Below are 13,660 nucleotides of genomic sequence, written 5' to 3'. Positions count from 1 at the left end.
ATAACTAATTACATTATTCAACCTTTATTAATGCTTAATAATTTATCAACTAACTTTGAGTGGTAAACTTTAATTAACTGCTTACTAATACATTAATTAATGTGTTTTCTAATGCTAAGTAATACATAATAATGGTTGATGATATATTATTAAACTTTTAATTAATGCTTAAGAATGCACTAACTAACGTTAATTAAGGGACCCTTATTGTAAAGTGTTACCGCAGATTTGTGTCTTCAGCTTAAAGAGGTTTCTGACGAATGGTTTTACATTTCACAAAGCTCCTATTGTAAAGTTTCACTATCTGTGCAGTACATATTGTAGCAGTCACAGTGCCGTGTGGATTAAGAGTTTTTCAAACTTTGACAAAACCAACATTCCTGTGGGGGATGTTTACGTATGTGGATATAAACCAGATCTTCATTTTCTTTCCACAAAGGAAAAAGAGACAGAAACTGCCTAATTTACAACACCCTTAAGAGCTTTTGGGGAGTCGAACTCACTCTTGGAAAAGTGGGACACTTACTATCTTATCTAGACCATAACTCGAAAGTTGACACTTTAACACCCCTTTTCACCAGCAAACCGACCAGATGGCTACACACGAACTGAGAAGACTCACTTTTAGTCGAATCTTAAAACTATATTAAATGTGTTTGATAACCGTGTACAATTTCTTTCAGGTTTCCAGCTTGATCACAAGACGCATATAGAGACAATTTGTACGATTCTGGCTTAAATATTGACAAAGAACTGATTTTGGTGGAAAACGCCCAACCTGCCTGATGGAACCACATTGCCCCCTAGTGGTCTGCAGTGTTGATTAGTTGAACATTTAAATCCCAGAGGACTCAGTAAAATGGACAATATATGCAACTAGTAACTTCTAACGATGTCCCTTCGGTATCTATTTGGTATTTGTTTAGTGTCCCCATTGTTAACACAGAAAATGAACATTGTATGGCTCACTATTCATATGTCACGATTTCATAGATATTCATCTGAATTTTGAAAGTCATAATTGTCTTTATCATGTGTGTTATTTTGATGTCTTTATATTACAAGTCTATGTTATATCTTTAATCTGCATATCTTAACAAGATGTGGTGTTTTCACAATCACTGAGACAAATGTTCTATGAGATGGGAGTAATGGAGAAATAAGAGTTTTCTTTGTCTAAATCCAGAAATCCCCATATAGCACAGATCACCTTACACAGACATGCACACAGTTCAAGCATGTCATTGGCTGAAAAAGTAGTGTAAGCCCCGCCTCCGAGAGTCAAAACCCGGAACCCGCGGAAAACACACGCTCTCTGGCTCTCTAGTGCTCTGTCTCTCTCTAGTTCTCTCGTTTGCTGGCTCGCTTCAGGCGTCTGCTCTCTTGCTTCTTGCCTCTTGTTCCAGAAGGGTTCCAACCCAGAGTTTCGGAAGGAGATTTGAGCAGAGAACAGCTGCTCAGAGACTTTTAGAGATGGTTTAACCCTTGTGTGGTGTTCGGGTCCGTGGGACCCGTTTTCATTTTTTATCAAAAGAAAAATGATACAATTGATTAATTTTTCAAACTCAGACTCACTGGCCTTGGCTCATTTTCTGTGAAGAACATATATCAGAATAAATTTTTAATGACCACACACCGTACACACCCCCTACACATTTCTATTACATATAAGATGTTCGGGTCCACTGGACCCAGGGCTAAAAGAAGTGTGGAAATTGATGTTCTGTGTACATACACTCTGTCCTCCTCCTGTCTGGGCCTGCTATTAGTGTGTGTGTGTGTGTGTGTGTGTGTGACAGAGAGAGTTTCTGCACCTAAGGTTCCCACACAAGTTTGCAACATTTTTGCAAAATTCAAGCATCAACACTCAACACATCAAGCATCTACTCTTGTTTTCCCGCACATTTGACCCTCTGTCTTGCGGGAATCTTTATTTTCTCCCACTCTATCTGCTACAAATTGGAGGCAGGACACTATAAATATAGCTTTGCCAGTGTGGTTTCTTATCACAACCGATCAAGATGGCCAAAAGGATCTCTGCGCAGAGGGTCTTGGAAGTTATTTTGTAAGATGGAGAAGGTTTTGATGATGATGTAGAGGGAGAGGATTCCCAAGAAGAGGTTTCCACTTCCTAAAATGCTTGGAACTTACAAGTCTACACAGGGAAACCTGATGGAGGAGCCCCTGAGAAAAACCAAGGAATGAGAGTTGTCCTGGACATGTCTCAGGGACTCAGTGGACACAACATCACATGCGATAATTTTTTTACCTCGCACAAGCTGGGACAGGAGCTCCTAAAGAGGAAGCTGACCATGGTGGGAACAATACGGAAAAACAAGTCAGAGCTCCCACCTCAACTGCTGATTACAAAGAACAGGCCTGTCAAGTCTTCCATGTTTGCCTACACGGCTGACATATCCCTGGTATCCTATGTGCCAAAGAAAGGCAAGAATGTGGTACTCATGAGTACACTGCACGGGGATGGAAGAATCTGTGACCAGGAACATCACAAACCAGAGATCATCATGGATTATAATGCCACAAAAGGAGGGGTAGACAACATGGACAAGCTGGTGACGGCCTACAGCTGCAAACGGAGGACTCTACGCTGGCCACTGGTGATATTCTTTGACATGTTGGACATCTCAGCAAACAACGCCTTTGTCATTTGGATGGCACTTAACCCAGAGTGGAACAGAGGGAAGCTCCAGAAGAGACGCCTCTTTCTCGAGGATCTGGGAAAAGCATGGGTGAGACCACAAATTGAGGAAAGACAACATGTACCCAGAACCCCAGCCTCTGCAGCCATCGTGAGGAGGATTCAGGAGGAGAATGCTGGTGCCCTGTCCACCCAACCTACAGAACCACAATCTGCAGAAGCTGAAGTAAGTGTGTTATGCTGTTGCAGTACATGGATGGCACTCATGTCTTGTGAGAGAGAGAGGTGTTAGAAAAATTCCTGATCTTTTCATTATTCTAGGTTGTGAACACCAGCAACAAGAAGACGCGGTGCGAAGTGTGCGGACCCAAGATGGACAGAAAAACACACATGCATCAAGTGCAAAAAGTATATCTGCAACACACACACAGTAAAACTCTGCCCCTCATGTGTTGTATTGGCTAGTGGCTAAAGGCCATGTGTTCAATGGGGCTCATGTGTTGTCTTGACTGATGTGTTTACTCTATGTGTTCATGTGTTCAGGTTGTGTTGTGCACCTGAATGGGTTAAATTTCTGAGTTCAAAGAAATAAAAGTCAGTAGTTTTGAAAAACCTTGCTTCACTTGTGAATTTGTTTCCACTCATATCTTGATTTTAATTGATTTTCTTTATTACGTTTTAAATAATAAGTTATAAATGTGATCTAACAAAGGTAAAGGGCAAATATTAACCATATATACTGTTTATACTGCTTGTAATTGGGATGAAGTAAACATCTGTTGAGTTTTTTAGCATAAAATACTTGATTGTGAGGCATTAAAAACCACAAAATGCTACGGGTCCACCAGACCCACAAACACTGGCTGAGTAACAACAATATGAACACCACACAAGGGTTAAGCAGAAGAGAAGAGCTCGCCGGAGTTTGGGAGTTTTCCCATAATCTCAGGAGAGAACGGAAGGACGTGTGGATAACGATGCAGCGGACGACCGGAGGAGACCCTCCAGAACCCAGTGAGACCCCGGAGACGAGAAAGAAAGACCCGAACAAAGAAACAGATTGAAATACTCTGAAGATGCACGTTTTACGTGTTTTTGTTCGTCCCTCGCCATCCACGTCCTTCTACGTCGCACGTCCTAACCTCCGCTGTTTCACGCCATCATCACCTTTTCCTACCAAGAAGCCAACTCCAAGCAACCTTTTATTAATCTTCTGTGAACTTAAGTTCACTTCATCAGAGAAGCAACGGACCCACTGACACTAAGAAGATTCGACCATCTAACCCCAGTCCTCGGCACCATCGTTTCGGTTTCCCGGTGAAAGAAGCAATTGAGAAGTCCGCTAAAGTCAGCCACCACAGCCAGGAAGGCCCAGAGAGCGGAAGAGAAATCCCCTCGGACCCGCGTGGCCGCTACCATGGTCCGAACCGACTGAACAGAACTTCAGCACAGTAAGACCGACCCGTTTTCACCTTAAAGTGGGTTTGATGGATGTCTCGAGGCTTTCACAGAATGATAAATTAATCCGAAATGTCAGTATTTAGATTCAAATAGTCAGCCAACCCAAACTATTTGAATAAATCCAGTAACTCTCCATTCCCCATATTTTATTTTATATTCACTAAGCGTTGTATATAATCACCCATATTCCATGCATCTCCTGTTTGTTTAAAGGTTCATGTCTAAGATCATATCATTGTAATAAACAGCTCATATATCTATATATATGTTATAATCACAGATTGCGTCGTATGCTTTCTTTACGTAATGTCTGTCCAACCAAACGAGAACTTCACGAAAGTAGCGAGATATGAGACTGAATATTAATTGATTATTAATTGATTATTAATTAATTTAACACCAGGATCGTAAGATTTCGAACAGTTTTCCTACCTGACTGTGACTTAAATTAAGTTAAAACCTAGGTAGGTGGTGCCCTGAATTCGAGGTAAGGTTTATTTGAGACTGTAAGAACATCTCATAAATCCTTATATTTAATAGGTATATAAATACCCGGTAACGCTACAATATCTAGTACACGAGATTAAAATTGACCATTGTCCATGTAAAACAAGCCTATAAAATTCCACATACTGCAGAGGCTGTAAGGAGTCTGTGCTATTTTAAGGACCCCGGCATGTTGTCTCAGCCTCTATTTTGGGCCAATGTTCTGGGTTTGGGGCAGCAGCAGCATGCTCTCTTAATTACAGCTCTCTTTGTCTCAAACACAGAAGCACATTTCAGTACTTTTCAGATGATCTCAGAAGACTATCCGTACAGCACACACCAGCAGTGTGACTTAGTTGAAACGTAGCGCACAGTGTGGAGTCAGATTTTCTTAAATCTGCCCGTTTGAATGACGTGTTTTGATCTGAATTCAGAGAAAAGCAAAGTCAGAATTCGCTTTGTCCAAGTAATTTATTTCCCATTGCGACACAAACACTTACAAAGAGTGTGTGTGGTATTACTCAGCAGTTGTGCTGACGCACACTGACACTGCTTACATGTCAGGGTCAATGGTCAGCTGGCTGATTAAGTCTTTGTAATAGATAAGGTTGCTGTCACGATCGGTGAGCGCTGTCAGCATCTCATCCATCTCCTCCTGAGTGAAAGGTTCACCTTGTTTGAACACAACCGTTAGAAAGAAAGAAAAAAAAAAGTGAGATCATCTATTTTTCACCATCTGCTTATCTAACCCGAAAGCTTCTTCTTTACCTTCTTGTGTCATATACTTTGACAGCTCTTCGGGCTCCAGATATCCTTTCTTTTCCTTGTCCAGAACCTGGAATTACAGAGTTAATAACTTTAAAGCTGACCATAAATCAACCACCGTGATGCTGGTGTCACTCTGCTGACAGCATGGTGTGCTCATAGGCTGTTTCAGTTACTGTGGCGATTACACAGGACACGATAACACAGGATAATATGAGGAAACAGTAGCCTCTCACCTCAAAGGCCTGAAGCAGGTGGTCCTCAGGGATGGGAGGAAACCTAAGCAACATGTCAAAGCATAAATCACTTCGAATTATGGAATAAACAGACTTTTTTTAGTAACATTTAAGTCAGATCTTAGGCTCTGTTGTGATTGTTTTATCAGGAGGTTCTCAAGATTTATTATTATGTGGACAACATATAATCCAGCCAAGTGAGTAGGCCACATCTAACCCCCAAACTACTGTGGAAGTGAAACGCCTACTCTAGGGCCAGTTTTTTGTTTTACCCCTCTGGGTTACTTTAGTAAAATGGTGAATTAATGGTGAGTTAATAAAAACTAAATGCCAAAAGATCACCTTAAATGTTACACTCTGTAACTTGAAACTAATGGAACAAAACAACAAAAAAAACACTCTTTTCAGTTCCAAAAGTAATAGAAGAGAAAACAACAAAACAAATTAGATAAAACCACTGGACTTAGTCATTTATCAATTTAGGAAATTGATCTAATATTACTTGTCTGTGTGGCAAAAGTGGGTGAACCTCTTCTTTAGAAAGAGTGGATTTGAATGTGACGTTACAACAGGGATCACAGTCAGTGTATCACTGCATGAACAAGGAGGATCTCATCAAAAAAGAGTTGTTCGCTGTTACAAAATGATCTGTAATTAAACGTTTGGTCTCCAACAACGTTTAAACAGCTGTTACCCTCTCCAGGAGTGTTAGACCAACAAGGTGTATGACAGTCTGCAAGGTCACAAATGAGGTTTGCACGGTGACCTCACAGCAAGAGGGTTCCCGGTTTGAATCCTGGCTTGGGCCTTGGATGTTTATGCAACCATCAGAAGGAGAACACTGAACGTTACCCATGGCAACACCGGAGGATAAAGATCATGTGGATTAGCCAGAAAGCTGCTGGAAAATGTATTGTGGTTGTAGACCAAGAGAGAACTTTATGATGTAAAATGAGAAGTAAACACAGAATTCCAGCATAAGAACAGCATCCCGCCTGTAAAACATGGTGGTGTCAGCATCATGATTTAATCTGGGTTGGGGTGACTTGCCATCATTGATTGAACAGTGAATTAGGAATTATACAGGCGAATTCTTAAGGGAAAGGTGTCTGTGATGTGGATTTGAAGAGGAAGTGGGACACAGAAAATTGTTGAAGAAGAATAAACCTAATATTTGATTTTTTTTAAACCCAAGTCAAAGCTCCTAACTGTACTCCAACAGAAACATCGTAGTAGTACCTGAATTGAGCAGTTCATGTGAGGAAACCCACAAACTCTGCAGCTGATGCTGCTCTACAAAGAATGAAAAAAGTCACTAAATTAAATAACAATAATATCTTTTTCTCTAATTCCATTAATTTGGTTCTCATAACTTTTGGGACCAATAAAGGGTGTTTATTTTTAGATGGGGTTGAGAAAAACTACTACACTTTTCTATGTATAAGACATCAACGTTTGATAAATGGACGTAAACAGTGCTGCACGCTATTTAAAGACCCGCGCTGTTCCATGTAGCTGTTTTTGTTCATTTCCTAATGAAAAGTCAACACGACACCTCTGATGTCATGGTCCCCAAATTGCAAAGTTAACAATATTGCATTTAAAAAAAAAAAAAAGCTGCTTAGGTGAAATCATGTTTTCACTTCAGTAGAGCACAGCTTGTTAAATATTCATTGTAACATTTTATTCCAGAGATGAATTATTTGCATGTGTATTATTTTTACCCTCCGGCATAGAACTGATTACAAATGACGGGAAACGATGCTGAAATTAGAGTTTTACATGTGCCCACTGCTGTGAGCCGTTACAGATGGAACAATTCATTTTTAATTGCACGAGTGAACCCTAAAGGAGGATGTCGGCACATCAGTGAGATCTGACCCCATTGCTGATGCAGTGACACAACAACGGGCACGCAAGTCATCCACCAATGATTGTTTAAAGAAAACTTTTTATTATTTATTCCATGGTGGTCGAGTGAAACTCATATGAGGGAACCCACCAACATCTGTTCTGTTATGAACAGAAGTTGTGCCTATCTGCCAGGCAGCTGTTCTCTTATGAAGTAATGGGGCTGGGACTGATCACTTGTTATCTAAGATGTTCAGATGCTCTTACTGCAGCACAATGGCTCACACGGACTGCATGCATTTGCCACTAGCAGGAATGCAGTACTGGATCATTTCCCTAAATAAATACACAAACTATATGTTTTGTCTCATCTGTTAAAATATTATACGCTTAATATACTTGCAAAAAACTCATGATTGTGTTTTAATTCATATTTATGCAAAAATACAAAGAAAATATGACAGTTTGCTAACTTTCAGGCATCACTGTAGTTGCACAATGAAACAGCCCAATTCTTCAAATCCAGGCTTTTCATGAATTCACTTTAATCCTCAAAAAAACAGCACAGTTGGCGTTAGTTAAGAAAGAACACTGGAGATAACAGAGCTATCTTACTTTTGCTCCAACAGCACTTTGGTCATGACCGGGAGAAACCTTTCCAAATGGATGTATCCAATGGTGATTTTAGGTGGTGGCCAAGGGTGGCCAGGGCCACCACTGAAATGTCATTGGTCACCCCGATGGCCACCCTAGATCTGATAGGTAATTGATCAAGTTCGTCAACACAACAAACAAGAGAAACGCTGTCAGTCAATGGCGATGGCTGGCTGACGGATCTAGGGTCAGTTTTACATTTTGAACTAACACAATAATGGTCGGACTGATGCTGCAGAGAGCTGATTTCTGATCAGTTTTTCGAGTGACCATGCAGGTCTGGGCGGCTATGGCTTATTTTATCGTTCCACATCTGGCAACCCTGCTCAGTAGAGCCAACGCGAGATGAACACTGCCTGTCACCTGCAGCTCCCGCGAAACAGGATCAAAGAGACCGCATCCATTGACTGGATTTATCGGATTCATACAATAAGGTATGGTAATATAATGATTTATGTCGTAATTTGCTCTGAGTATGTAGGGGAACTTTATTCAGCAAACTTTATGTAAGAGGAACAGCTAAAAGACGAGGGCACAAGACGAGAGGAGGGCACACGTTTTAGCTACAACCGCAGCCTGCAAACCAGTTAGTCAGTTTCTTTTTTTGTTGTTGCTAACAGGATAAATTGAATATGAAACCGTTCAGGACAGGAGCAGCATACGTTTCTCGAAAGTTAGGTACTTTCATGAGTAGGATACTGACAGCAGTAGGCTAGCAGCTAATTTATCCTGCTGTATGCACATGAAGTGAACGTTTGAAGTAAGCCGGACTCTGAAGTTGTGGTGACTTTGACAGTGAGGAGCCTCTTGTCCGTGTCTTCAACCCATTTGAAGAAGTAACAACTAGAGTTTAAGTAAAGTTGGAGTGAATCATTGAAGTGAAGTCCAGATCACGGTCACCAGCCCCCTGTAACCCACAGCGCAGGTCTACTTCAGAGTGTGACTTCACCCACCCATAGCTAAACTTGCGGTACATATTTGACCACAAATGTATCAATATATCGTAATCCTGTTGTTCAAACGCAGCGAAAATAAATTGTCATTCACACAAAATCATGATACATGCATCAAAGTGTAATATGGTTTCGAAACGTTTATAATTCCTCATAGATGGAAGGCGCTGTACAAAATAAAAGTATTGTAACGACCCAGAATTAAAGTAAAAGCACATGGACTGGCTTGTTTCCTCCTCTCCCTGTCAATCACTGGACCGCAGGTCATGTCACTCAGGTGTGGGCTGGTGATTGGGGGAGAGGAGTGGGCGTGGGCAGGTCTGGTGCTCTCCTGGGGTTGGTTGCGGAGCAGGACTGAGAGTCACCCGTGTTCTTTGATTGTACTGCTAGTGTAAAACTTAATAAAGAGCAGTTCGGCAACCGCCGGTCTCAGAGCCTCCGTGAAGTCACTACAGTATTATTATTATTATTTTCAAGCCAGTTCGGGTCTCATTCATGAAACGGATTTGCACAAAAAAATCTCCAGATAACCGCTAGCTACGTTTTACCTCATGTCACGGTTAGTCACAAGATAGCTTTTCAAGCCAGTTCGGTAACTAGATAGCTGGCGCTACCTAACTGAAAAACGTTGATAACTAGCTAGCTACTGGCTAGCCTTTGACATGTTGAACTGAAACCAATTGAAGTTGTGGCATTTCATATCATTGTTGTTCTATGAACCGTTTTTAAAAAGTCTGCTAGTTGGCGTTGGCTAGTATGCTAGTGGTGGCTAAGGCTAGCAGAATTTCTGTGTTTTTTGGAACCATACAGAGGAGTTTTTCAGCTCTTAAACTCATCAAAAATCACCTGCTTTCAACTATGTCAGAGAACAGACTCACAGGTTTAGCAATTCTCAGTATTGAGTCTAAACGTGCAAAAAGATTTGGATGAGTTTGTTAAGAGATTTGATACTGTATAGCAATCAGTTGATATACATGTTTTGTTATTGTTAAAGGGGAACTCCGGGGCATTTGAAGCGCGTTTCCATTGCTAGAGGTTGTCAAATACTGATAGTAGGACACAGAGAGGTGCAAATCTGCGCTCCCTGTGTGGAGATCGCGCTGTTCGCACAGCGTGTCATGCGAGGCTAATACATGGTGGCTATGGGGCAACTGCTAACCCTTCCACATAAAACAACAACTTGCACACAGCAGAAACGTCACACCACTTTATAAACCATCCGACAATAAAGTCACAAGCCTTACCATCAAAACCATATGCATGGTTCTCACATTACTGGCATGGGGACGTTACAAAACAACTTTATAAACAGCATGTAACTCACCGGTTAGTTGTACGCTCGCGCATGTGAAAGCCCAAAAGAGTCAATGGACGATAATCCCATATACAAAACAATTATATTCTCTAGAAAAACTGCGTTCAAGTATTTAAAACATTACAACAATATTACTGGGCATGTATGGTTTTGATGGTAAGGCTTGTGACTTTATTGTCGGATGGTTTATAAAGTGGTGTGACGTTTCTGCTGTGTGCAAGTTGTTGTTTTACGTGGAAGAGTTAGCAGTTGCCCCTTAGCCACCACGTATTAGCCTCGCATGACACGCTGTGCGAACAGCGCGATCTCCACACAGGGAGCGCAGATTTGCACCTCTCTGTGTCCTACTATCAGTATTTGACAACCTCTAGCAATGGAAACGCGCTTCAAATGCCCCGAAGTTCCCCTTTAATGGGGGGAAAACATTTCTGCTGCTACAATACACTGTTTTAATGTACTAAAAAGTGGAATGCTTATGTATGTAGACCAAATATTGAATTTATCACACTTGGGTGTTGAAAAAACTGTTGTATATGGGCTCATATAAAGTACAAAGTAAGATGGGCTTACAAAGTAAGCTTTCTTAAAATGTTGTGTTTTTCACAGAAAAAAGGTTGACAGTTGGCCATTTTCCTTTTTTAGCTGAGGGAAATTTGATAGTCACGTGACCTGGTTGCGAAGCAATGTAAATGAATAGGCCAAATAAAACTTGGCATTGTCACAATTTTGGGGGCCAAATTGTGACAATACCACATTTTCCCTTGTGGAACAACGTAGCTATTACACGTTTTTCTGTGAGACTGGGTTGCACAAAGCATAAAAGTGCAAAACAACCCGCTTCTGAATCTTTATTTACAAAACAATAAAGAAACTCTGTTTCTACATTTTACACCAGGAGGTAGAAGACACTGTAACATGACTGCAATTAATTAGTGTTAAAATCCTTTTGCAATAATTATAAAAGCCTTGTGAGGTTTAACTGAATGTTTTATTTATTCATCAGGCTAAGAAATGTGAGGAAAGACTGTTCTGACCTCAGCGATGAAGTCGTGCAGGTCTGCCTGAGCGGGGAAGCAACCCAGCGAATAGATAATGGTGCTGATTTCGCTGGGAAAAAAACAAAAAACAAACGCATGAAACTTTTTAAAAGGCAGCTTTAGCTGAAAATCACGACTTCACTGCGCTAGCAAACACCTTGATCAATTATTAAGGGAAGCAAGCGGTAAAAGGGAAACAGGACAGATGGAATTCTGTGCAAAGCATCCATGTGAAATATTTCACTGTTTTAATCACCATGTTTTGAACATGGAATCTTAACGTCCTGAAAGGGCTTCCTGGGCCAGCTGTCCACCTTACCTGCACCTTGTTAATCATTTCATTATTGATAACTCTTCTTTCTAGAACAGAGTTTATTCATATTAGCTGCTATGTTCATATTGTCAGCCACCACCAGCATATATGTTCAACATTTAGGACTGACTAAACTGACATCAACTAAACCCAATGTACCGTCTTTTAAGTGTGCAGCACTGCTTCAACGCAGAACTCTTAGAAATAAACTTCCTAATAATTCCAAGTCAGTCTGCTAATTCGTATGTGTAGCCCACTGATAGGCAAGGCAAGGCAAGGCATCTTTATTTATATAGCGCATTTCATACCACAGGCAACTCAATGTGCTTTACATAAAGACAAGGCATTTAAAAGAACAGCATAAAGCAGCATAAAAACAAGCAATTTAAAGAGAAAAAAAAATAGAATAAAAATTAAAGCAATCAAAGAAGAGGGGAAAAAGAAAAATATAAACTCAACCATAAGCACACCGAAAGAGAAATGTTTTTAACCTGGATTTAAAAGTGCTTACAGTTGGGGCTGATTTCAGTTCTGCTGGTAGTTTGTTCCAGTTGTGTGCAGCATAACAGCTAAAAGCTGCTTCACCGTGTCTAGTCTGAACTCTGGGCTCCACTATCTGACCTGAGTCAGTAGATCTCAGAGCTCTACTGGGTTTATACTCTGCTAGCATGTCATTCATGTATTCTGGACCTAAACCATTCCGTGATTTGTAGACGAGGAGCAGAACTTTAACATCTATTCTGTATCTGACCGGGAGCCAATGTAAAAACTTGAGAACTGGGGTGATGTGATGTGATCTCTTTGTTCTGGTTAAAACTCGGGCTGCAGCGTTCTGAATGAGTTTCAGCTGTTTGAGACTCTTTTGGGGGGGTCCAGTCAGAAGACCATTACAGTAGTCAAGTCTGTTAGAGATGAAAGCATGAATCAGCTTCTCCTGATCTGTTTGGGACATGAAACCCTTAATTCTGGATATGTTCTTAAGTTGATAAAAGGCTGATTGGGTGACTGATTTGATATGATTGTTGAAGGTCAGGTCTGAGTCTATCAGCACGCCGAGGTTCCGGACTTGGTCTTTAGTTTCTAGAGACAGTGACTCAAGATGTTTACTGACAGCAAACCTCTTCTCTTTGTTGCCAAACACAATGACCTCAGTTTTTTCTTGATTTAACTGAAGGAAATTTAGGTTCATCCACTTTTTGACCTGATAGTGGATTTATGGCATAGCTTCAGGTATAAAACCCTGGATTATACTCAAGGGCGATACCAAAGTGGTTCATGTATAAAGTATATGACTATATAATGAGGTATAAGCAGTAAACCTGTGAACTCAGCTGTGGTGTAGCTCACAGTATGTATAGCTGCAGTACAAAATAAAACCTAAACATAACTAGTAGTTGCCTTAAAGTTTACTGCTCTCACACCAGAGGTACTCTTACAGTACATGATAACATGATTTATACTCTCGAAAGATCTATTTGTTAAACTAAATCACGGGACAGTATGACAAAGCGTACTTTTAATACAAAACAGAAAATCACCAACAGGCTGTGACATACACAGTATATTTTCTTATCTTACCAATCAGCTGCAGATTTGACTGAATGATACAGGCACACACACCAACACAATGATGCGTTCCATATAACTCGGAAGTCAGGCTTTTCAGACCCTCGATGCCACCTAATGTCGGTGCTCCCACTCGGGAAAAAATAATCTACCCCGACTTCTTGGAGAATTGGTTGTCTGCCATCGCACAACAATGTATAATGTCAATGTCTAGGACGCTTTGAAGACGGAAATTGGAGTTTTCAACTGGGAATTTCCGAATTAGCATGATATGTTATCCCGTCATCGCGATGAATAGTCGACCTAGTTTCCTGGCAGGACGGCGTACAGCAACATGCATGGTTTCAAGTTGGCAACCAAGTTG

At 40.8% G+C, this 13,660-nt stretch overlaps 1 protein-coding gene across 1 annotated transcript; it reads right to left on the bottom strand.

The window, feature by feature from the left end:
• Positions 1-5,159: 5,159 nt before the first annotated feature.
• LOC142383705 (dynein regulatory complex protein 8-like) lies at positions 5,160-13,480 on the bottom strand. Its single transcript, XM_075469367.1, has 6 exons — positions 13,449-13,480; positions 11,405-11,487; positions 8,074-8,143; positions 5,608-5,650; positions 5,375-5,441; positions 5,160-5,278 (listed from the first exon to the last, which is right to left on the bottom strand). Exons 1-6 carry the CDS (start codon positions 13,478-13,480, stop codon positions 5,160-5,162), a joined length of 414 nt encoding a protein of 137 aa, XP_075325482.1.
• Between the last annotated feature and the right edge of the window lie 180 nt (positions 13,481-13,660).

Source organism: Odontesthes bonariensis, chromosome 1, assembly GCF_027942865.1.
Source record: "Odontesthes bonariensis isolate fOdoBon6 chromosome 1, fOdoBon6.hap1, whole genome shotgun sequence".
Taxonomy (NCBI): domain Eukaryota; kingdom Metazoa; phylum Chordata; class Actinopteri; order Atheriniformes; family Atherinopsidae; genus Odontesthes; species Odontesthes bonariensis.
This window is presented reverse-complemented; position numbering and strand designations above follow the sequence as displayed.

Excerpts from the sequence above, each read along its gene's own strand:
- LOC142383705 (XM_075469367.1), bottom strand. The coding sequence starts at position 13,480 with ATGGCAGACAACCAATTCTCCAAGAAGTCGGG. Across the intron at positions 11,488-13,448 it reads CAATTCTCCAAGAAGTCGGG|CGAAATCAGCACCATTATCT; the intron begins GTAGATTATTTT and ends TTTTTTTCCCAG. Across the intron at positions 5,651-8,073 it reads AAAGTGCTGTTGGAGCAAAA|GTTTCCTCCCATCCCTGAGG; the intron begins GTAAGATAGCTC and ends CATGTTGCTTAG.